Source organism: Lactuca virosa, chromosome 2 (genome assembly GCF_052849685.1).
Source record: "Lactuca virosa cultivar CGN04683 chromosome 2, Lactuca_virosa_CGN04683_v6, whole genome shotgun sequence".
NCBI lineage: Eukaryota > Viridiplantae > Streptophyta > Magnoliopsida > Asterales > Asteraceae > Lactuca > Lactuca virosa.
Genome location: NC_136427.1, coordinates 313,548,511 through 313,573,554, shown reverse-complemented (window position 1 = coordinate 313,573,554; position 25,044 = coordinate 313,548,511). Strand labels below are relative to the sequence as shown.

General features: G+C 35.0%; 1 protein-coding gene across 1 annotated transcript; it reads right to left on the bottom strand.

Moving 5' to 3' along the window:
* Positions 1-5,237: 5,237 nt before the first annotated feature.
* LOC145158798 (protein FAR1-RELATED SEQUENCE 5-like) lies at positions 5,238-11,768 on the bottom strand. The gene is made up of 4 exons (XM_079077641.1): positions 11,649-11,768; positions 11,471-11,551; positions 5,347-7,617; positions 5,238-5,264 (listed from the first exon to the last, which is right to left on the bottom strand). Exons 1-4 carry the CDS (start codon positions 11,766-11,768, stop codon positions 5,238-5,240), a joined length of 2,499 nt encoding a protein of 832 aa, XP_078933767.1.
* Positions 11,769-25,044: the final 13,276 nt, after the last annotated feature.

Genomic DNA, 25,044 nt, shown 5'->3' with positions numbered 1-25,044 from the left:
TGTTGATGGTGGGGGTGTATTCGTGATTTCTACAACCAAGTTATAGTCCTACTACACAAGTTGTTCAAATTGTATGATTTGATCTTTTGTGATAAAAGTCACCTAAGCAAGAGAGATCTGAGGTATAGATGAGATCAAACACGTATATTAAACTTTGTTATTAGTGATCCCATAAATCTAGGAATTATATACTAGTATATAATTGATAATCGATATCTACCTAGCTGAATTTAGATAAATAGGATAAAGGTCACCTAACCATTTTATTTGTTTTGCAATTTAGATGCTAGACTTTGATAATTGATGTTTTTAGAAACTAAAATGGTATTAATTATTAAGAATTAAATATCAAAAATACTAAATGAGTTTTGTTAAAATTTTGTAGATAAATAATCCATTCTCATTACCATGAATCGTCATTTCTTTAATGATCTGAAAAACAATAACATTCAATAGATATAATTTCAATGAATGAGTTCATGTCTTGAGAGATCGGAAATTGTACACTCATAAATGACCTATTCCTAAACCACCTGGTTTGAGCAATAGATGTAAACATAATACCTGGTAAAGACATCATTGTAATGCTTAAGATGCTTCTAACATCATACTAGGAACACTTATTCTTGACTTCCAGTAAGTATAGTTTAGATGTATATATGATGATATAACAGGTTATGCAAATATACCAACAACACAATCATATTTTGTTTTAAGCTAGTTCAAACAATGGAATAATGCAATGCTGAAAAGAGTCACCCTGTATGATATAAGAATCCCATAGTGTTGGGTTTTTATTCAAAAATAGTCCAATTTTAGAGACAAAATTTAATGTAATTAACAACATAATCATTTTTGTTTAAATAAACAAAAAAAACATTTTAACCCACCAATGATCATTTTGCAATAAATTATAAAGATTAAAAGCAACTATACAAAGTTAAGTGTTACAACCTTTGAAGACTTTGATTCTCCTGGGAGATTGGAAGTTGATGAAGTGTGGCATGAAACTCCAAAAGAGAAGTTATCTATAATGTATCCATCAAGCAAGATTAAACCACTAGTAGATGCAAGTCTTTCACTTTTATTAAGTTTTTCTTAAGATTTGAGACTTATACCAAATACATGCTTAAATACAAGCAACTTTATGAACCAATAACTTGCACCAAAATTGTAAAAGATTGAGAAGGGAAAGTTCTTCATACTTTTGGCAATTGAGATAGAAAAAGAAGAAGAGAAGTGCATAAAAACTTGCTCATTTTCATCACTCTCTCTTCTTTATATATTAAGAGAGACCCAAGAGTCAATGGCTAGTCATAAAGTAAAGCATGAACTTTCGTTACATCCATGATGAAAAGTAAAAGCAAGAAACCTTTTCTTGCAAGCATGGTTGTAGCAATAAACTAATCAAAAGCAAATCCAACACTATCATGCTTATTTTCAGCCATGGAGCTAGGAAGAAACAAATCCCAATTACTCATTACTTTATAACAACTAACTAGTTTATACTAACTAGGTGGGTACTTGAAGTGCCCACTTATTTATACATGACATAAGCAATCATACAATATGATATTAAGCTAGTTATGTTATCTTTTATTATTATTCCTAGAAACAATAATTCCCAATATATTGGTAAATATTATTTTCATAAAATAATGTTTTTCCACTTAAATACAAGTGTTGATATTTATTAATAATCAAAATTACTCTAATAAATAATCAATTAGTGGTAACTTGCTATAAGGTGTGACCCTATAGGATCATATGTTATTAGCAATATCATTCTATAATGACTATTGGGCATACAAGATCTTTTAATCTCCCACTTGCACAAGAGTCATCATAGATTGATATATATATGGGAAAAGTGAATATACCCTTAAGGGTATATAAGTTTAGCTACCCTATCGTTATATCCGACGTCGTTTAAGTGAAAATACCGGGCCTTTTTTCTTCCTCGTACTCGCATCGATCAATTGAGCCACCAACATCTTCTGATCGGGAATGAAGTTTATCAAGCCCCAATCAAATCTTCCTCTTTAGCTCTTCTGTGGTAGCTCGTATCAACCAACAAGTGAGGTGATCGTTGGGGATTTCAGTTAACATCCGATTATTTGATCATCCAATGGGTTCTCTATCTAATTGATTTCACGCCTCTCCCCACCTAACGATTCTTACTCGACGAAACGGTGGTGTTAAAATCCACCTAACCTATCTGATTGTATATTTTGTTGAGGTATGACACTTCACTCATGTGAATGGGCTAGTAGGGGAAGAACATAAGTTGTGCACATAAGGTGCTCGATGAAATGCCCGAGAGAAAGTCAATAGTCTGATTAAAGGTTGTTGAAATGTACAGAAGGGCATACATGAGTACTTGTTTACATAAATTTCATATAATGGAAATAAGGTTGGAATCGATGAGTCTTGGGACTTTCTATTAGGAGACAATTATGAACGTACGTATTATTCTACAACCAACCATTTAGGAGAAGGCATTTAAAATCCAGGTTCTTCTTTGTGTTTTTTTTTCCTTCTCATAACCACAATTTGTTTCAAGTATTTTAAATTACTAAGCTGCTGATATAATATTTTGCATATATTGGAAGCCTGAAAAAGGTTTTTCACTCTGTTAAAGAATGCATACTAAGAATTGCTCTTGTTCACCTGGAAACCTGCTTCAAAATAATTGATACTGAAAGGTGCTCACTTTCCATACTTTCAGCTTATATCCTTCACTTGCTACTTTTAGAAAGTTAACATATAAAAATATCATTTTCATGTAGTGTGATGAGCTTCTTTCCTTGTATCCTTCATCTTCCCCTTTGCCCCTATTGGTGAGTAGTTTGGGGACTGAAGTTTCTAGTTCTTTACATAAGTTGGATGAGTCTGATGACAAATTAAAGCTCTCTGGATTCATATCTAGCCCTTGTGAAACTTTCTCTGTGAAGGTATGAACAATTCAAGTTCTCTTTTTTCCTTTGTTTTTATCATCTTATTGAAGCTTGCTTATTTTGGAATGGAATCCTTCCAGTATTTCTATTGGACAGCATATTAGTTGCAAGTATAGTAAATTTAGATCTCAAAATGCATATACATCAAGGAATGTTTCTTTGTTACCAATCAATTTTGATGTTTTGTATTTTATCATTTAGGTGTACATGTGTATGACAAAATTCCCAATAGAGACTACTCAATGATGCAGCTATGGTGGCATAGTTCTATAGACTACATAAACCAGGTTGGAGAACTTGCCAAAAAGAATAACTTAAAGCTTCATATAAATAGGGCTCGTACCTTTAATGCATCTGTTGTGAGTTAAACAAACCCTTTTCAACCTTCTTCTTCATTTTCCATCCATTAATTTTCAAGATTTTTTTTTTCAGGCTCTTGGAGTCCTTGTTCACCATGATGTATGTCAGATTAGAGCATCCCATATACCACCTAGAAAACTGGTTTATTGGCACATCAAAGCACAAGGAATTAAAGCCAAGATAGCTATTAAATGGGGAAAGCCTCATTTCCTTTACTTTCTGTATTAAGTTCAGTTGTTTTTTTTTGTTGAAGTCAAAAAGAAACTCATGTGTATAGCTAACCGGATTGACCGAAGGGTAAAATGGTCATTTATTCATATTTTAGATAGTTCATTAGTTCAATAAGGAAATACCCCTGTATAGTTTATAGTTTACTCGATTAAATGACCATTTAATCAAAGGGTAAAACGGTTATTACTTGTATTCAGTCAAAAACAAAAGATTTTATGCATAAAACACTTTATCTTAAAAAAGAAAAAGAAACAGGCCCTATGTTTTGACTTCAAGGTCTATAATGCTTTGAATTCTCAAGAAACTTGTAATAGCTCAATTGAACCTTGTTTTTTGCTAAAACTGTGAAAATATTGTGTTGAGTTTGTAGAATATTCGTATTTGATTCTGAATATGGAAAAAGAATTGGGTGATTTTAAAGTCAAAATCTTTAGTTTTACCACCTTTCAGTTAAGATAATTCACTCTGAGGTCTTGAGGATTACCATATTTGGGACGGGCAAAATCGTCCAATGACGTTAAAAAACATCAAACTTATGTGTAGATAACACAACACTAACCAAAATGATAGCATACTTTCTTTCTTAACCTTTAATTGCAGATAACTTTCGTTTTGAATCCAAAATGACAGCTTACTTTCATTATTAACCCAAAATTGCAGAAAAGTTTCCTTTTTTTCACAAAATACCATCATATTTCCTGTTTTTCTCAAAATCCCATCATACTTTTGTTTTTTTCTCAAAATACCATCGTACTTCCGTTTTTTATTACAAAATACCCTCATAATTTCGTTTTATCACAAAATACCCTCATAATTTTGTTTTTTTTTCATAAAATACCATCATACTTCTGTTTTTTTTCACAAAATACCCTCATAATTTTGTTTTTTTTCATAAAATACCATCATACTTCTGTTGTTTTCACAAAATACCCTCATAATTTCGTTTTTTCACAAAATACCCTCATAATTTTGTTTTTTTTTCATAAAATACCATCATACTTCTGTTTTTTTCACAAAATACCCTCATAATTTCGTTTTATCACAAAATACCCTCATAATTTTGTTTTTTTCATAAAATACCATCATACTTCAGTTTTTTTTCACAAAATACCCTCATAATTTCGTTTTTTCACAAAATACCCCCATAATTTTGTTTTTTTTCATAAAATACCATCATACTTCTATTTTTTTCACAAAATACCCTCATAATTTCGTTTTTCACAAAATACCCTCATAATTTTGTTTTTTTTCATAAAATACCATCGTACTTCTGTTTTTTTCACAAAATACCCTCATAATTTCGTTTTTTCACAAAATACCCTCATAATTTTGTTTTTTTTTTTTCATAAAATACCATCATACTTCTGATTTTTTTCACAAAATACCCTCATAATTTTGTTTTTTTTTCATAAAATACTATCGTACTTATGTTTTTTCACAAAATACCCTCATAATTTCGTTTTTTCACAAAATACCTTCATAATTTTGTTTTTTTTTTTTCATAAAATACCATCATAAACAATCAACAAATTTCATTGTAAAATATTAAAATTGTTACAAAAGCATCAAAAACTTCTAAATTATCCATACACAGTTTGTGTCTAAAACATGAAAAAAGTGAAGTTAACCAAAAAAATGTCATGAAGCATCTAGTTTTTCTTTTGCTCATAGAAACAACACATCTCATCATTATGTTTCTTGCAACGATTCATCCGCCTGATACATGAAAAACATAAAAAATTGTTAATATGATTATTAGAGTTCTCAATCATGAATATTAAATTATTATTATAATTACCTTTCTTTTTGAACAACTAGTAGCATAATGACCTAATCCTTGACAGTAAGAGCATGTTCGTTTTTTGGGGGCTTCTAAAGAAGACTTGATTCTACTTGCAAGTTTAGGACGCCCTTTTGTAGTAGTTGGACCAACAGGATCGCGGACAGATAACTGTGACATCATATCTATTTGTGAAACTCCCATACAAGAACCTTGAGATGCATTCTCCAAAGACATAGATTTCTTTCGATTTGTTTGATCATCTAAAAGACTTATCAATAGCGTATTGACTTTTTGTATCTCTAAAGGGGAGTCTCTAGCTTGTTCAATTAGTTTGGTAAAATTTGAACGGACACACCATAGTGTGTAGGGACTAACTCCATTTTCATTATTCATTTCTTCGAGTCCGATACTAGCACTACCTAGTTTGTACCTAGCATTAAGGGTCCATCGTGGTAAAATATAGTGACTCGGGAGTTCTTTAACATGCTTCTTCTTCATCACATATAGGCTATGTTTACATAAAATCCCATTTGTCTCATACTTAGCACAGGAACATGTGACGCTGACATGATCCAAAGAACGAAAGGTAACAATGCGCCAATATTTTTTATCAACATCCAATTGCCCAACTCGGTATGTGCTTTCCTTTGTAGTTTTTCCTATAGTCTCATGAGTCAAATTGGTAATAGCTTCGGTCCATTCTTTTTTGAAAGTATCAAACATCTTTCTGGTATAACATTGACCTGCTTTTGCTTCGATTGGATGCACTGAAGAAAGAACCGGCCTCGAGTTCATAGTCTTGAAGTCTTCATCTTCTTCGGCGGCCCTTCGAGACTCAACTGCTTTATCGTATTGTACAACAAATTCATTCAACATGGTCCTCGAATTAACAAATCCATCAAAAAATGAATTAATACTCTCACTTCGTCCGGTTGTTGTCATACCAGCAAAGAAAGTATCATTCAAGAAGGGTTTAGCCCAATGTATACGTTGGTTATACATGTCACTAATCCAACAGTTGCTTTCCAGTTCATACTTAGTATGCATAACCTCCCATGTTGCTTCAAATTGTTCAATGGTGTCACTATTTACCCATTGTTTGTGTGTTTCTTGAAAATCACTGTAACGGGAAACATACGATCGAAGGTGCTCAGTTTCATGTTTCATGATATGCCATGAACAAAAACGATGTTGAGTCTTCGGAAACACCTTTTTTATTGCATTTCCCATTGCTTTGTCTTGATCAGTAATAATTGCCTGCGGATATTTGCCAAACATACATTTGAGGAAATGTTCAAATAACCATTCAAATGTCTCTTCCTTTTCGTTTTCAAGCAATGCTCCACCAAAAAGTATAGACTGTCCATGATGATTCACCCCAGTAAAGGGAGCAAAAGGCATCTTGAATTTGTTAGTCATATAAGTGACATCAAACACAACAACATCTCTGAATTTTGTATTGGCATCTCTTGATCTACCATCAGCCCAAAAGATATTTCTAGGATACCCATCATCAGACAAATCCACGACAAAATACTGGTCACTGTCAACTAATGTTTTATCTTGAAAATGTTTTATAAGTCCATAGAACTCCTTTCCTCTAAGTTGTTTTCGATGCTCAGATAAGACATCAGCACATTGCTTTGAAGTTACATCAGCTACATTTGCGGTTTTCATTGTATTAACAGCCTTTTTAATCTGAGAAGGTTTCAACCCTGCTTGACCAAATTGCACCATAAGAGATTTACCTTCTATTGAACGGTGGAAATTGCTATGAGATCGATGTTTCATAACCTTCGTAGGTGTCATGGTCAAGTTGTGATTGTGTGTGTCATTAAACGAGTCCACCAACCATTTCCCATCCTCCTGTCTTGTTATGCGAAGCTTTGCTTGACATCTGGTTCTAACATCTCTACGACGTTTTTTCTCATTTTCACTTGAAGCATTTTTGTCCATCCATTTGAAACCTTCTTTGTTGCATACATATATCTTTCGAAAAGGCTCATTTGTTTTAGGATTTTTAATTGTGTCATCTCTACGTATACCAAAGCCATGCAAAAATGAATAATCATTATAAAATGTATAGGCATCATCGGGTGTATCAAAAACCTTTCCCAATATCCTTTCATCATTAACATCATTAACATCATTAAAATCATCTTCATCACCGATACTGTTTATTGTTTCACGTTCAGATGTTGCTTCCACGTAATCATTTGTGTCAATATCTTTAGTTATATATGGTTCTATAGCTTGATTACTTGCTTCGGCTTCACTCATTATGGCCTGCAATAGACAACCATGCACATGTATAAATAAAAGATTAACACAAAATTGTTTTATATTGAATATAATGGAAACAATATACATAAAAAAAACACAATAACAGCCAATGGCAATGTCTAAAAACAACAATGTCACTTTTAAAAGCCATGAACAAATAAATATTCATAAGGTAATAAAGAACACGGAGGATTTGTAGTTTTTGTAGCATCATACTTTCGTTTAAATCACATATTGGCAGCCAAGTTCAAACAATTCTTAAAAAAAATCATTCACTAAAATAAATTACAACCGATTCCAATTGATATTAAGAAATCTAAACTTTGAAACTTCACAGTTAGTTCATATTGCTGATATTTACTAGTCAGATACAAATAACATAGGCCATAACACGAGATCAATGACTTACTTGGAAGTGCTCTGGAAAGATAAAACAGGGTCGCTGCGATTTGTACTTTTTGAAGGTCTGATCAAACCCAATTCGTTATGAGTTGTGATTTTTGAGAAATCCCTGAATTGAATTCCAATTTGAATGAAATCGATATTGGTGAATTTCGAAATAGCAGATTTTTTTTGTTTTTTTTGAGATCGAATTCTATGAAATCGTTTTTTCCCTTGAATGTTAAATCGTTATTTTTTTCTCTGAATTCGATTTCTCTGAATTTTTGTGGGTGATAAGCTGCCGATCATCAAGCGATCAAGGAGAACATGATTTGATGTCGTTTTTTCTTTTGAATGTTAAATCGTTATTTGTTTCTTTGAATTCGATTACTCTGAATTTTTGTTTTGTGATAAGCAGCCGATCTTCAAGCGATCAAGGAGGACGTGATTTGATGTTATCATAGTCGAGTCTAATTAGGAACGTAGCCCTTCGTTTATGGAAATTGTATTTTTTTTTTCTTTCAAAAAATCAATCTAATAATTGAAACTACGTAGTTTTGTACATAGGGTAGCTAAACTTATATACCCTTAAGGGTATATTCACTTTTCCCTATATATATATATATATATATATATATATATATATATATATATATATATAGTGGTGAGAGTCTAAAAACATTTCACTGCCCCCAATAATACATGAAGAAGAATGTCATTCATCAACATCCAATTCCCAAAAGCTCAAAGTTTCAATTGATGTATACGGTAATTTTATCAGTTATCCCTTTGTTACAGACATCTTGTTGAACATGAGACTTAGATCACAATCAATCTCATTTGGTGTTCAACTGTGGGTACCGTGGTAGATGCCTAACTCTCAACACATAACAAATCCCATCTTGACTACATAAGCCTCTTGCATAGTTCACACCATACCTGAAAATGGATTTTATTTCTGCTCGTTTAAGGATCAACATTTGGCCATATTAAAGCATAACACTCCCTACGCTTAAGTCTCACTATGTAATATCAGGTGTTAAGGATACAAAGATAATACCTTTTAATCAAGTGTCATTCAGGATAGAGATCCATGAGGTGATCTTGATGCGAGTCCGTTCAGTATAAGTTCTCTGATAAGTACCTATGAAACTTGGTTACAACCTACAAACCACTTTCCTACTTTCATTTGGTGAGAGTCAACCAACCAAATTCATATTAGTTTTACTTTATATATGTTCATGCAATTATAACCGACTATAAACTTTTAAAATAATAAGTTTATTCATGGATTAAACATGTTATTATATATCACAAGTATCAACGTGATGATCATATCCCAATATATCAAAATAATACAATAGTTATTGTTTTAATGTTCCATTATCCAAATATTGAATTGAAATCAAAATCTCATTTGTAGAATAATGAAGTCCTATAGCTGAAGTGTGACCATTCATACTTAACTTAAAGGGAAAGACTTTATTAATGGGTTCGACTAAATTTAATTTGTGCGGATTCTGTGAATACTATGATCTCCATATTTGACTTTACTCTAAGTACAGTTAAATATAGGGCCGACAATTCTCGACACGACACGCGACACGACCCGCGACACGACACGAAATAAACTGGTTTGGGTTGAGTTTTTCAACACGCTAACCCGCCAACCCGCCAACCCGCCAACCCGCCAACCTGCCAACACGTTTATTAAACGGGTCATATATGGGTTTCTCAAAAAATAAATGGGTTGACCCGCCAACCCGTTTATATTTTTAATTAAAAAAAAATATTTTTTATTTTTAAATGTATTGATATTTTGACTTGTGGTCCTAACTCATAAGGTCGTAAGTAAGTTTGTAACCAATTGATTTTCCTCATTTTTTCCCTAAATAAAATGGCGTATGGGCGTATGGTTGTATGAGTGATTGAGGCATTGAACATGTTTCTATGAATGTTTTTAATTTTCATTTGGATGTTTAAGACTTTAAGACTTAAGTAGTTAAGTGTCTAAAATTCAGATATTTTTATTTATGGAATCTGACCCACGAACCCAAATCTAACCCACAAACCCGCCAACCTGTGAACCCGTATAAATAAATGGGTTTGTGGGTCATATATGGGTTTATGTTCCAAACCCGCCAACCCGTGACACGCCAACCCGTGACCTGTATATTTAAATGGGTCGTGTTTGGGTTGGCATATTTTGACCCGCCAACCCGCCAACTCGCGACACGCCAACCCGAACACGACACGATTGCCAGGCCTAGTTAAATATCTTGGAGAATATGATTGGTGCTCTGATGTGACATAGAGTTTCTTAGCTTGAATAAGTATACTCTTAAAGTCACAAAATATTTCTAGGTTATCCTTGAATGGAAGGGTTCAACCTAGTTTTTCAATGATCTAGTTCATCTAATTATATTTGATTTGAACTTTTGAAGTAGCAATCTATTCTTATTTAATAGATTGTGCAACTATGTTTTTCTTGGACCTCATTCCTACAAAACATACTCTTTATTCCCTAATGAAGTCATAATCTAATTATAATTCATAATTATACATACACACACACACACACATATATATATATATATATATATATATATATATATATATATATATATATATATATATATATATTACCTTAATAAGCATTTAGCCTTAAATGCTGAATTTTAAGAGGTATAAACATTACTGCAACATGTACAATGAATTTATATATTAAAATACTTATTCGGTCAACGAGCAGCATATTTTAAAAAGAACGGGACTTTGAAATCAAAACTTTGTTAGCTTAGATTAAGGAGATGATTGTCTATCTGTTTTATTTTGACTTAGGATACCAGCTCACCTATGTTCTCGGTCAATGATAAATGTTGCGATCATCATCCATAATTTTTTGCTTAAAGTATTGAATACTTATTCAAACCAGGATACTCATTCAAATCGCCGTCTCCATTTTCCTCAATGAAATCCACCACCACACCGTCATTCATCTCTTTTTTGACCACCATAAGCCTCGATTTTGTTTTGCCTTAAAAAACCGGTTGGTTTCTCCCCTATCTTGTAACATTCCGTTAAAAATAAATAATAATAATAAAAATAATAAAATAAATAATTCGTAATAATTTATCAGTGTTAGCCATAGGAGTTAAGAGTTATATTTTCTTGATGTTAAGGGTTAAATGTTAACCTATGGACTTGTATTGAATAGCTTTTTTGAAATAGGGGGCTAAGGAGTAAAATAGGGACTTGAAATGTATAAGATTTTGTGAAGCAGGGGTTGTTTGGTAAAATATAGACTTAGATTGAAAAATGATGGGGAAGGAGGGACCGAAGTTGTTAGATAGAAAAACTTTGGAGATGGAGATGAGAGATCAATCCCGTCACCCATCTCATTCCTTCGTCCCATTTATCCGGATAGATTCTAAAACCCTAACCCTAAACATCATCACAACCGTCACCCTTATACCTCCATTCCTCCCGCCGCCGCTGCCACCTTATCACCGCCTTGCACCATCGGACGACCCGTTGCGGTTTCCGCTGTCGACGACTACAAGAACCGCAAGCTGACACCGTAATAGTGGGAGATCGGAGGAGCTGAAGACTTGAGATATCTTCTGCTGCCATCTTGAGTTGGGTTGGCGCACCTCCCTCTTCTCTGATTCTTTTTCCGAACAGCCACCGCTGCTCCTTCTACCGGAAAAGACGAAGGTTGTGAATGACCGGATGTTACGAGTTGTGGCATCCGTTCTCGGTAAGGAAACCATGACTTGCCCTCCTCCGTTTCTTTTCTGTTAAGCTTCAGATGGATATCGCTGCCGCCGCCACTCGTGCGAACCTCCTGCAGTCGCTCCGGTCGTCGTACCACCCCCGAAGAGGGCTTCTGTGGATGCTTCGTGCGTGTGTTTCAGTGCTGTTGGCCGGAGAATCAAGTAGAAAGACCACCATGGCAGCCAACCATGGTGGCCACCGCCGGTTTGCCGCCATTCACGTTTTCAGCCACCATATGTGAGTGGATGTGTGTGTTCATTTGTGTGTGTTGTGTTGTTCATGTATTGGTGTGTGTGTTTGCTTGACCTGGAACCAAAAGAGAACCCACCACCACCGTGAGGTGGTGGCTGCCACCTCCGACCACCGCCTGTCGCCACAGGACGGCTGTGTGTGTGAGTGTGTGTTATTTTATGTGTGTGTGTTATTTGGATATTGTTGTAATTGTATTGTAATCGGTCGGAATAATAATAGAAAACTCATAACCACCACCGTGAGGTGGTGGCTGCCGCCTCCTGCCGCCACCAATCGCCGTGTTGGGTGGTGGTGTGCTTCGGTTGCGTTTTGACTCGTTTGGGGATGCTTGGACAAAATGGGCCCAATGAAACCCTAGTGGTCGCAAAGAAACCCTAATGGGCCCAATGAAGCCCTAATTGACCTAAAAGCCCAACCATGTGACTAATAGGCTAGTATTGGGTTGGAAACCCTAATTAGGGTTTGGAAAACCCCAATGTCATGACACCCTAATTCTGGGAATTTTATCGGGACCCGTACTGGAATTATTTAACAAACTTAAAATATTAATTAATAATCATTTACAAATTAGCTTGATGCAATACTGGACTTAATGGATTAAGTCCTTAATGGGTTAAGTGAGGAACACTAACCCTAGTTATTGATGGGTTTTGAGCATTCTAACACTCCTATGGTGTACATACAACCCTATAAACCTTGGATCTATGTTTTCTCTATTATACATGCAAATATTCAATATTCCAAGGTTTCATCCTAACTAACATAATATCAAGCAACTATACTACAAAAGCCTAGTTAGATGACATACCTTTTGATTGAGCTTGAAGTCTTGACCTTTAAGAGCTTAGCCCTAATAGTGTGGAAGCCTCAAGTGGAATCACAAATCACCAAAAACACCTTGGAAAACTTGAGAGAATAGTAAGCACACTAGAAATTTTCTCACTCTTGTTTACACACACACTAGTGTCATTTCATGTGCCAAAAACCTCTTTATATAGTATGGAGGATTAGGGTTACATTCATGTAAACCCTAATACACATGACCTTTCATTTCCATAGAATCCATGGGTTAAAACTCCATGGACTATCCATGCAAGCTTAACCCAACCTAAATGAACTTGCCCCATGCAATATATATAAGAGTCCATATTTAATTAGTTCCTTTTTTATCACTAAATTAATTCTAAATTAACTCTTGATCAATACTAATTAAATAATATGATTCCATATTAATATATTTGAACTTATAATATATTAATATAAATCATAAACATACTATTCTCAAAAGACTATCCATATAAATTGTTCCGGTGAAGTGCAACCCAAAAGGACCATGCTACTCTCGGGTCGAATACATACCAATAATAGTTATGGGCTTAGACATCTAATCCAACAGTCTCCCACTTGGATAAGTCTAAAACTATTATTGCATATGACTCCAGGATCCCGACTAGCAATCGTAGCTCTTAAAGCCGCTGCCGAACTCTGACCTAGTAAAATGACTTGTCCATTAGATAAGGGATCATATATTCCTCCATTCTAGATATCATATGGACTGAGACATGGATTATAATCATTCTCTCTGTCTATTTGTTGTTTCCCGATTTACGATTTATGTCGACTGACTAATTGAACAAATCAAATCAGTCCAGGCTTGGCCAAGCACTTAGGGGTGTCATCACTAAATCATCGAGGGGCCCACATATATCGCTTTTATCCCTCCAAGGGTAAAAGGAATGGATAAACTTCAAATCATATGCTTGTCCTACTACTTGTTGAATCATACACAAAGGCACGTTTTATAACATCAAGTTACTGATGCGTTTTCGTGCAATCAATGTATAACCAACTCATAGTCAACAAGTCATATCTCTAGGTTTGAAGAATATAAGATATTATCGTCTCATGATCACTCGTGATAAAATCCATGAAGTGATTCAAATGAGTGTGGGTTTAATCTAATACTCATAAACTTATGAGCACTCATGAATGTTGTAGCAACTCTTGCTATGTCCAACACCTTAGACATCTACAAGCCAACTTCATGACAGTCTTGATTCATACCTACTTCCAACATATGACCGACTGTGGAGAATTTGAATAACCCAGTTATTCGGGAAGTCAAAACATGCAAAGTGAAACACAAAAATAATACTAATCCAATATGGCCCCAAGCACCTTTGAGAGTAAATAGAACACCTTTTAGTTAAACACCATATTGATTACTCATTATTCATTTTATAATGTTTCGAATTTATCAACTTAATACTTGAATTAAAACAATAGTTGTCCCATGCTCCAATGCATGTACACTATGTTTTCTAAACAATAGTTATGTCATACACAAAGTATGCACACTATGTTTGTCTGTGATCCTTACTTTGTGAAATAGACCAATTGAACATGATTCCAATGATGCTCATTTCACAAACCCAAATCCTTACGGTAAATGTAAGAATTCCAAATTCCTGCCATTTAGCGAAATCTGTTAGATTCTAAACTTATATGCATTGATCCTCTTGTAATGACGATGCACAAAGTCACAAAGACTTGGCAACAGTCATTAGAAAGTATTCCAATGGAGATCAATTCCATGGAAACGAAGTCTCAAATTCAAAGTACATTGCTTTGAACATCCTTCTTGCATTAAGTTTTCTAATCTTACACAGATTTAATGAATAACTTCCACCTACGGAAACATTTCCATATTCCCATTTTGACTATGGCTTCTGAACAAGAGTTGCCTCTTTTCAGAATATGTCAATATGGTCCTTCCAAAATTAACACTATACTTCCAAATGTCCATGAGCAACCAATCTTTGGTAAACCTTAGATTGTCCTCGACAATTGCTTAATCATTTTAGTCATATCCAATTCTAGACCTTTTTCCCGTCTTAATTCCACATGCATTTGGAAAATTTAGAAAGGATAAATATTATAGCACATGTAATCGATCCTATTTCCGAAGCATATGGGACATGATTCATGATGTCTCACATAAAGACATGATCCTAGACCAGTCTTTTGCTACAATATTTTTTATTTGCCATGTTTTCATAATTCGACTATGAAGAGGGATGTCGTAATCATAATCCAATCTTGAGAACGCAATATATATATAGAATTTCCTTATGTTGAACCATTCCAACATAAAATTCATATATATATCCTTGACTAAAGATGATTAAAAACTCAATCTAAGCTTTTAGAATTGAAATGAAGTATAATTTCCTCTCCCTTAATTATAGCAAAACAACTTTTCCCAATTGAAACTTTTGTTTTCTATAATTAACATTGCTAACTTGAAACACTTATCATAATTATCATGCTCCCACTAACATGATGATTATTAGCATAACACTTATGCTCCCACTAGCTTTGACATGTATCCAGAAATCAGCTGGACTTCTACAAATCAATACTTTATTGACTTTCTCGCCAAAGTTCAGATTTCTGATACGAGATTCTTTGATAAAACTTTATCAAAATCATACACCTTCCCTTAGATAGCTCATATGTGTGTGTCTAAGCAATTTTAGAACTATGAAAAGGGATGTCGTAATCATAGTCTCAATTGTTTAGACCTTTTCCATTTCTCACAAGTCCATGTTAGTGTGCCGGTTAACCACACACGCTCCACTAACGACTTTGAGAATGCAAATATCACACTTGTTATCTACTTAAAATCTATTTAGTGAAAGCGTTTCCTCACCATAATTTTCATGAATCGGAGAGAAACCTTATGACACTTAGATTTTATGGTGTATGTGTTCCTATCCATGTGAATTTGCCAAAACCATAATCACAAGACAAGGTTAGTGACAAATCCAAATTCATGTGGACTGAACTTGTGCAATCTTGAATTCTTGCCACCTGGCAGCACAAGGGCCTGCCATTGCTTCCAAGTAGTTATGCGAACAACTGAGAACATGTAGAACTCAGATGCATAGTCAACTTTAACTGGAATGGGCACAGAAATAGGAATATGTCAACACGATAGGTTACCAACCTCAAGTCGTGTGCTAGAGATAAACTGCAGGTTTTATTCTTGATTAGTTCTTGAAACTCTTTCAGGATCTTTAAGACTCCCACTGTCCTCTTGACATATAAGATTCTCTTGTCAAGAACCATTCCTTCACGATACAAATATTCAAGAGATAGTGCGGATTCTTATCAAGACAAACACTTCACACAATTGGCCTTAGTTGGTCTTTGTTTTATCCAAAACGTCCCAACTTACCAATTTCAAATGCACAAGAGTAGAAAACATTTTACTCTTACATTTGACAAGTGTTATAAACCTTCTTAAAGATATGTCACTCAAGTTACAATCTTGGAGTATGAATCTAAGACTTGTTTTGGAACGAAGTATAACTCATATTCTTGATTTAACCACTTCAACAATTCATGACTCATTTTCTTAGCCATAAGAATGCACTAAGATGTCCTTAGAGGATGAATTGTGATATGGTCTCATAATCATTAAGATGATCATAAAACATGATACTAAAGTACTCTCCCATCTTTTCATATTTGAGAAACTTTAATCTTTCTGCCTAATTTGATTCTTCTCATTCGTTCTGCCATACATTGAAACTTTTCCAATGTTTCAGAATTATACTTAAGCTTGTAAGTATAACCATATTTACTAAACTTTAGTAAATCATGACGAATAGTCTTATCGATATTTGTGGTGGACTTTGACCAGTGCACAAGAAAGTGTACTCGATCCCTTAGTCCTTCACTTGACTCACATATACATGTGAACAAGGAATTAGTCTTAATTTTCCAAAGATGAAAATTCTCATTCATCATATAATATAACTTGCATGATTCCAAGTTTCGGTCCAATTGAAACTTGGGTGAATAGAATCTTTCCTTATTTGGTAAATTTAGACACTACCACAAACGAAAGAATCAAATCCATTTTCCAATATTGCTATCAATGGAATCATATAAACAACAATTTTCTTTTTTCACAAATGCCATTGTAAGGAATTTTAAAATAAATAAAATTAAAACTTTTTCCTTTTATTTTAAAAACTTGCGGAAAACTTATCCTTACAATGCAAATGCATATGAAAACTTGTTGTTATATATTCCTAAGAAAAATATCATAACTCTTAAGCAAAAGCTCAAAATTCTGATCACCGAATCATGCGATCGAAATCCATCTTCGCGATCAGAATCAACATATTCTTCCTTTAAGCTTCCTCTTTTCTTTGATTCTTAAAACATCAACATGTGACCTAGTCACATCATGTATAAGAATCTCAAATAGAAACTTCATAGAGTTAAATAGTGGACTTTACCCGAAGTGGAGTCAAACTTTTGACTTTACCATCCTTATGATCTCTCAGGTAAATAGGGAAGCTTCGCAACCAATGCCCCTTCCTTTGGCAATAGAGACATATGGACCCTTTGGGAATGGTACAGGGGTCAATCTCAGACTTAGCCTTTCTCTTTACCATTTGGTCAACCGAGTTGACTATGGCCGATCCCTTTCCATTGGGAAGAGAAAGCTTTTCTGGATTTCCAATGTTACTATTGTCAATGTCCATGGAAGTTTGGGAAGTCGATCTTCCAATCAAATTTGCTTTACCAGTGCTCCAAATCATTGTTGATTCAGCAGCATCAAGCAAATAGGTAAGATCATTAAGGGTCATGTCATAGTCTGTTACATAGTAGTCCTTAAAGAACTCACTGTGTGACATAGAAAGTGATTGAAGAACCTAGTCAACAACCAACTTCCTCAAGACTTTGACACCCAACTCTCCCGGCTTGTCAATATGTGACTTCATACCCAAGATGTGAGCACACATAGACCTTGCTTTCCAATAGGGCTCGAGTGACCTTGAACTATTCAAGAACTTGTGGGTTAGGGAGAATAATTGGAGGAGGTGGAGGAAGTGAAGTATGATTTCCATGACCCAACCACGGGACATCATTTTCATTAGGAAAGCTTGTTTCAAGAGATTTGGGAAGATCATAGTTGTCTGAACCAGACATCTACAATGGGAGAAATTCAAGTTAGTTGACTTAAAGTCCTTTAATATAACACCCAATATGAAATATTAAGGCTAGGACCTAACACAATATTTTATAACTTGGAAGAGGGATGCCGTAATCCAAGCTATAAAATATTTTAAGGTAGGCGAATGATGATTTACCAATTTCCACCATGAAAAACGAAATAGGAATTAGGTTTTAATTGGTTTGGAACTCCTAGATCTTTTGAGATTCATTGAACTTTTCAATGGCATGTTTAAATCTCGATTGTGCCCTCTCAAGTTTGTGACTGGGATGCCGAGGATCACAAACAATGTGTGAATAACCATGCAAATTAACTTGGTACTCTTAATGTTTATCACCTAATCGATGTGTCGGTTAACCACACGCGCTCCACCGATCTATGACAAACCTTAAGACACCCTTTTCCAACCTTGTTAAATCCAAGTTAGTGTGCTGGTTAACCACACACGCTCCACTAACGACTTAAGCAAGGTGCAAAGTGCAATTTCATGGGTTAGCACCAAATTCACATTTTCCTAAAGCAACTAAGATTGGGAATTTATAAAAGGTTTAGTTACTTTATATTTATCATTATACTTATAATGAGAATTATAGTTCTTGTCCTACCATTTCGGCTAACGACCCTCCACCAGTCAAGGAAGCGGTGGGTGAGAGTGGACACCCATTAAGCTGCCATTTTATAGGCAACAACCTTATACCCCCCTTATAGACCGGCTTCGTGAATGAGGCCTACTAACAGTAAGACTGACTTGCTCTTATATATATATATATATATATATATATATTATTAACTTATAATACTATAAAGTATAAGGGTTGAATTTTAACTTTTAAAACTCTAGGGTTTGGAATTAAAGTGTGTGTGAGACTTTACAAATTCCAAAACTTGAGGGCAAGTTTTGAACAATTCAAAAAACTTTTGGATTTTCATAACTTATGAGTTTAATTAAGGTTCAAAAAAACTTTAATGAAGAGACTCTTGAACATCCATAACTTGAGGACAAGTTATGGAGTCCATAAAACTATTTATGAGAAAGACTCTTCAATCATGTGACCTATGAGTTTTTAATGGATCTTTAAAAGAAATGACTTATGGTAATCCATAACTTGAGGACAAATTATGGACTCCATTAAAAATACATTTAGATCAAGAATTAACTAACAAACAATTTGCAAATAATTCCTATGATCTACCAAAACTCATAAGTGTATGAATAATCATATCAACAATTTCAAAAATTACATAAACACACATAAAACTTGAAATTTTGATAATAACCTTGAAATTTGGTTTACCATAATCATTACCATATCAAAAACAGGTTTTATAAGTCCAAAACAGTTTAAGGTAATGATTCTAAACCAATTCCAGCCTTAAAACTAGAAGATATGCTGTCAGGGGGTCCAACTCGTCGAGTGCATGAACAAACTCGACGAGTTGGATGATTTTAGGCATGGACTCGTCGAGTCCCTCCCTGGACTCGTCGAGTCAGATGTCCAGACAGCATATATACTTCGATTTTCAGCCTATATCAGCAAGTATAATTGAAAACAAGCCTAGGCTTTGATACCACTGATGGGTTTTGATCATTCTAACACTCCTATGGTGTACATGCAACCCTATAAACCTTGGATCTATGTTTTCTCTATTATACATGCAAATATTCAATATTCCAAGGTTTCATCCTAACTAGCATAATATCAAGCAACTATACTACAAAATCCTAGTTAGATGACATACCTTTTGATTGAGCTTGAAGTCTTGAACTTTAAGAGCTTAGCCCCAATAGTGTGGAAGCCTCAAGTGGAATCACAAATCACCAAAAACACCTTGGAAAACTTGAGAGAATAGTAAGCACACTAGAAATTTTCCCACTCTTGTTTACACACACACTAGTGTCATTTCATGTGCCAAAGACCTCTTTATATAGTATGGAGGATTAGGGTTACATTCATGTAAACCCTAATACCCATGACCTTTCATTTCCATAGGATCCATGGGTTAAAATTCCATGGACTATCCATGCAAGCTTAGCCCAACCTAAATGAACTTGGCCCATGCTATATATATAAGAGTCCATATTTAATTAGTTCATTTTTTATCACTAAATTAATTCTAAATTAACTCTTAATCAATACTAATTAAATAATATGATTCCATATTAATATATTAGAACTTATAATATATTAATATAAATCATAAACATACTATTCTCAAAAGACTATCCATATAAATTATTCCGGTGAAGTGCAACCCAAATGGACCATGCTACTCTCGGGTCGAATACATACCAATAATAGTTATGGTATTAGACATCTAATCCAACAGTTATCATTTTATGTGAAAACCCTAGAATCGAGGAGCTTTATTTTGGGCATTAATCGGGCACGTATTTGGGCTGTTGATTGGACTATTATTTCAACTGAAAACGACTAAGTCAAACCTTAATCAATCATACCCATAAGTGATTAAGTCCTTAATGAGTTAAGTGTTCTCACTTAACCCTAATCGTCATTTCATGTGAGGTGGTCACTGTTGCAGGTGACTATAACCTGTGATCGGGTATTGACTCTAGTATCTTCCTGTAGGTGATTGGAAGTGAGTTGAAGCTGGTAGAGTCCTTCATTGCTACAGTGGTTTCTGCGCGCACATCGAGGTGAGTTTCTCCTCACTGTACCCGTGGGTCTAAGGAACCAATTCCGACCCACTAGTATTGATTATCTGCTAGTAGAGGGATGCTCTAGGGACTGTATATAGTCATGTAGGATAGACTGAGGACTCTTGATCTAATCTCTCTTACCTGTTCCTTGTTTGGTTGTGGTTTTAGAGTAGGATCACCTGTCCGGGTGACTATCTCACCTCTGAGTATATACGGTTATGCATTCTTGAGTTGTTGGTATTGAGTATGTTGTTATGTTGTAGTGATGTATTAGATATGTGTTCTGGTATTGAGTATGTGGATATGTTGTAGTTGTTGGATAAGGTGTCTAAGTCCATAACTATTTCTGGTATGTACTTGACCCGACCCGGCATGGTCCATTTGGGTTGCATGGCATCATGCATTTGGGTAGACTAAATGAGAGAAATAACACTTGTGGTTTATTAATATATTATAATTTCTAATATATTAATAGTATTATTTAATTAGTATTGATCAAGAATTAATCTAGGATTAATTAAGTGATCAAAAGATGACTAATTAAATATATGGGTTGATCATGTAAATCATCCATAACTTGTATAGTGGGCTAAAAGGCTCCATGGATAATCAAGTTGGGTTAAACCCATTGAATGCTCCATGGAGGCTCCATGGGAGTTACAAACCCATGGGTCATGGAAATGAAGAGTCATGCCACATTAGGGTTTACATGGTGTAACCCTAGATGTGACACACTATATAAGCAACATGTTCTCCACCAAAATCGGCGACAATAAGAAACAAGAGGGCTAGGCCGATTTTAGAAGTGTGTATTCTCTCTAAAGTCATTCCAAAAGCATTTGGTGTTGTGTGAAGCATTTGAGGCATCACACTTGGGGTGCTAGGCTCACAAGGTTTCAAGGATCATAAGCAACAACAAGGTAAGTTATTCTATCTTTCATGCAAGTTAAAATTTGTTCCCCATGTATGCTAGATAGGAATATAACCTTGGAATTCAACTTTGCATGATAATTAGACAAACATAGATTCAAGGTTATTAGGGTTGCATGTACACTTAGGAAGTGTTAGAATGCTCAAAACCCATCAGTGGTATCAGAGACTAGGTTTGTTTGTTGTTTTTTTTGTGTGCAAACAGCTTGAAAAAAAATCGTTTTTTCTGTTTTCTGCTCGTATGAAAGTTTGCACATTTGTTGCTGGAAATGGACTAGAAACATCACCCTAAACTGTTTTGATGTTTTAAAGCTTGTTTTAGATGGTGTAATGTTTATGCTAATCCATTTACAATGGCAATTATTAAAATTACAGGTTTTTTCTAAGTGTAATTTTTGATTCTTGAAAGTGTTCATATTCATGTTCTTGAACTTATGAAGATTAGATGATCATAGGAATTGTTTGTAACCTTCATGGTAGTTTAATTCATGATCATAATGTGTTTTAATGGAGTCCATAACTTGCCTCAAGTTATGGAAAACCAAAAGTCTCACTTTTATTAAAGCCATTAAAAGAACACAAGAGTTATAAAAATGAAGAGTCTTCATTTTTATTACTCAATTAATTCATAAGTTATAAGAAATGAAAAGTTTTGAAAGTTTACAAAACTTGCCCTCAAGTTTTGGAACATGTAAAGTCTTGATTAAAACTTTAGTTCCAACCCTTAGAATTTTAAAAGTTAAAATTCAACCCTTATACTTTATAATATTATAAGTTACTAATATATATGTATAACGTCAAGTCGTCTTACCGCTAGTACGCCTCATTCACGAAGCCGGTCTATAAGGGGGGTATAAGGTTGTTGCCTATAAAATGGCAACTTAATGGGTGTCCACTCTCACCCACCGCTTCCTTGATCGGTGGAGGGTCGTTAGCCGAACGGGTAAGACAAGGACTTATAAATTCTCATTAAAAGTATGATGAATATTATAAAGTAACTAAATGCTTTTATTAAATTCCCAATCTTAGTTACTTTAGGAAAATGTGAATAAGGTGCTAATCCATGAAATTACACTTTACACTTTGTTTAAGTCGTTGGTGGAGCGTGTGTGGTTAACCGGCACACTAACTTGGACTTAACAAGGTAGGTAATGACTTAAGGTTTACCATAGCATCGGTGGAGCGTGTGTGGTTTACCGGCACATCGATTGAGTGATAAACCTTGAGGGTACCAAGTGATTTGCATGGTTACTTCACACCTCGTTTTGTGATCCTCGGTATCCCAGTCACAAAACTTGGAGGGCACACTCGAGATTGAAACATGCCTTTGAAAAGTTCATTGAATCTCAAAAGAATCTAGGAATTTCTAAGAACCAATTAAAAACCTAATATCTATATTTCGTTTTTCATGGTGGAAATTGGTGAATCGTCATTCACCTACCTTTCAAATATGTTATAGCTTGGATTACGGCATACCTCTTCTAAGTTATAATATATTGTGATTGGATTCTAGCCTTAATATTACATTTGAGTGTTTTATTAAGGACTCTCTTAATATCTAAACTAATCTTGTTCTCTTCTTTCAGATGTCTTCAAACAATGCTGCTTCTGGCTCTAATCCTAATGACTCCTTTACCCTTATGAACTTGTGTGGGAAAGTCACTTTTGATGGATCCAACTTCAATGAATGGATCAGAAACATCAGGATGATTACCCGCTACGAGGACAAAGAATATGTCCTTGACAAGGAGCTTAAGGAGATTGATGAGACCACTGCAACTCCCCAAGAGATCGCTGACTTCCGGGCACATGAAAGGGATGCTACAAAAGTGGCATGCATCATGTTGGCCACCATGACAGCGGAACTCCAAAAGTCCTATGAGGACTTCTACCCTTTTGAAATGCACCAAGATCTGATGGAAAGATACCATCAAAGTGCACGACAAGAGAGGTATGAAATCATATGCTCTATCATAACAACCATGATGAAGGACGGGGAATCCGTCACGAACCACATGCAGAAAATGCAAAGGTATGTGGATCGGTTGCTGAAGCTTAATGTGAACTTCCCTGAGGAGCTTGCAATAGATATCATTTTTCACTCCTTACCATCGTGCTATGATTAATTCCGCATGACATATCACATGAATAAGGAAGAAGTCACACTCAGCAAAACTTCAGGGACTCCTCAAGACCGCAGAAACAGGTCTTAAGGGTAAGTCGGTTGTTAACACTCCTACTCCAAACTCCGCCCCGGTTTTGGCAATCGGGAAAGGTAGAGGGAAGAAGAGGAAGAGCTCTTTGAACGGTACCAAGGCTAGGACCCTTGATGGCTCTTCTTCAAGTGGAACCAAGAAAGGTTTTGTCACTCCTTCTTCTGACCCTAAAGAGGCTGAAGGCTTCTATTGCCATGAAAAGTCACATTGGAAGCGGAACTGCCCAAAGTACCAGCAAGATGTGAAGGATGGGAAAGTTAAACCCAACCATGCAGGTATTTACACTATCTTATCTAATAACTCACCCCATTCTAACTCTTGGGTCCTTGATACTGGTTGTGGTATTCATATCTGTTCTGATTTGCAGGGACTAAGAAGAAGTGAGAATGTGGAGCATGGAAGAATAAACTTAATCATGGGGAATAGGAAAGCTTTACCTGTCACCAAGATTGGAGTTTATACTTTATCGCTAAGTAGTGGGTTTAGTTTAGATTTGAATAAATGTTGTTATTCGCCAGAAATGGCAAGAAATATTATTTCCTTTCATGCATTGTATAAACAAGGTTTCACCTTTTCATTTGATAATGAAGTTGGTTCGATTAATGCTTTCTTTAATAATGTTCTTTATTTTAAAGCATTACCTTGTGATGGTGTGTATGAAACTGTATATGTGGTTGATAACGTAGGAAATAATGTATTGTGTATTGATTCTGTTAATGATAATAACTTGGATAAAGCATCATTATGGCATTGTCGTCTTGGACATATAAGCAAGAAACGCATAGGCCAACTCCAAAAGGATGGAGTCTTGGAGTCATTTGACCTAAAGTCAGATGATAGTTGCGAATCATGCTTACTTGGAAAAATGACAAAGTCACCCTTCACAGGTTCTTGTGAGAGGGGTGAAGGTTTGTTGGATCTTATACACACGGATGTGTGTGGGCCCTTCAAACATGCCACAAGGGATGCTAATCATTATTATTTGACTTTTACTAATGATTACAGTAGATATGGATAGGTTTACTTAATCAAGCATAAGTCAGAGACTTTTGAGAGGTTTAAAGAGTTTAAACAGGAAGTCGAGAATCAATTGGGCAGGAACATTAAGATGCTTCGATCCGATCGAGGTGGTGAGTATCTTAGTTCAGAGTTCCTCGACTATCTTAGGGAATGTGGGATTG

Coding starts and splice junctions, on each gene's coding strand:
- LOC145158798 (XM_079077641.1), bottom strand. CDS start 11,768: ATGGTTTCCTTACCGAGAACGGATGCCACAACTCGTAACATCCGGTCA. Junction 7,618..11,470: donor CGGCGGCGGGAGGAATGGAG/GTATAAGGGTGA, acceptor TGTCTATTGCAG/GCCATAATGAGTGAAGCCGA. Junction 5,265..5,346: donor CTAGTTGTTCAAAAAGAAAG/GTAATTATAATA, acceptor TTCATGTATCAG/GCGGATGAATCGTTGCAAGA.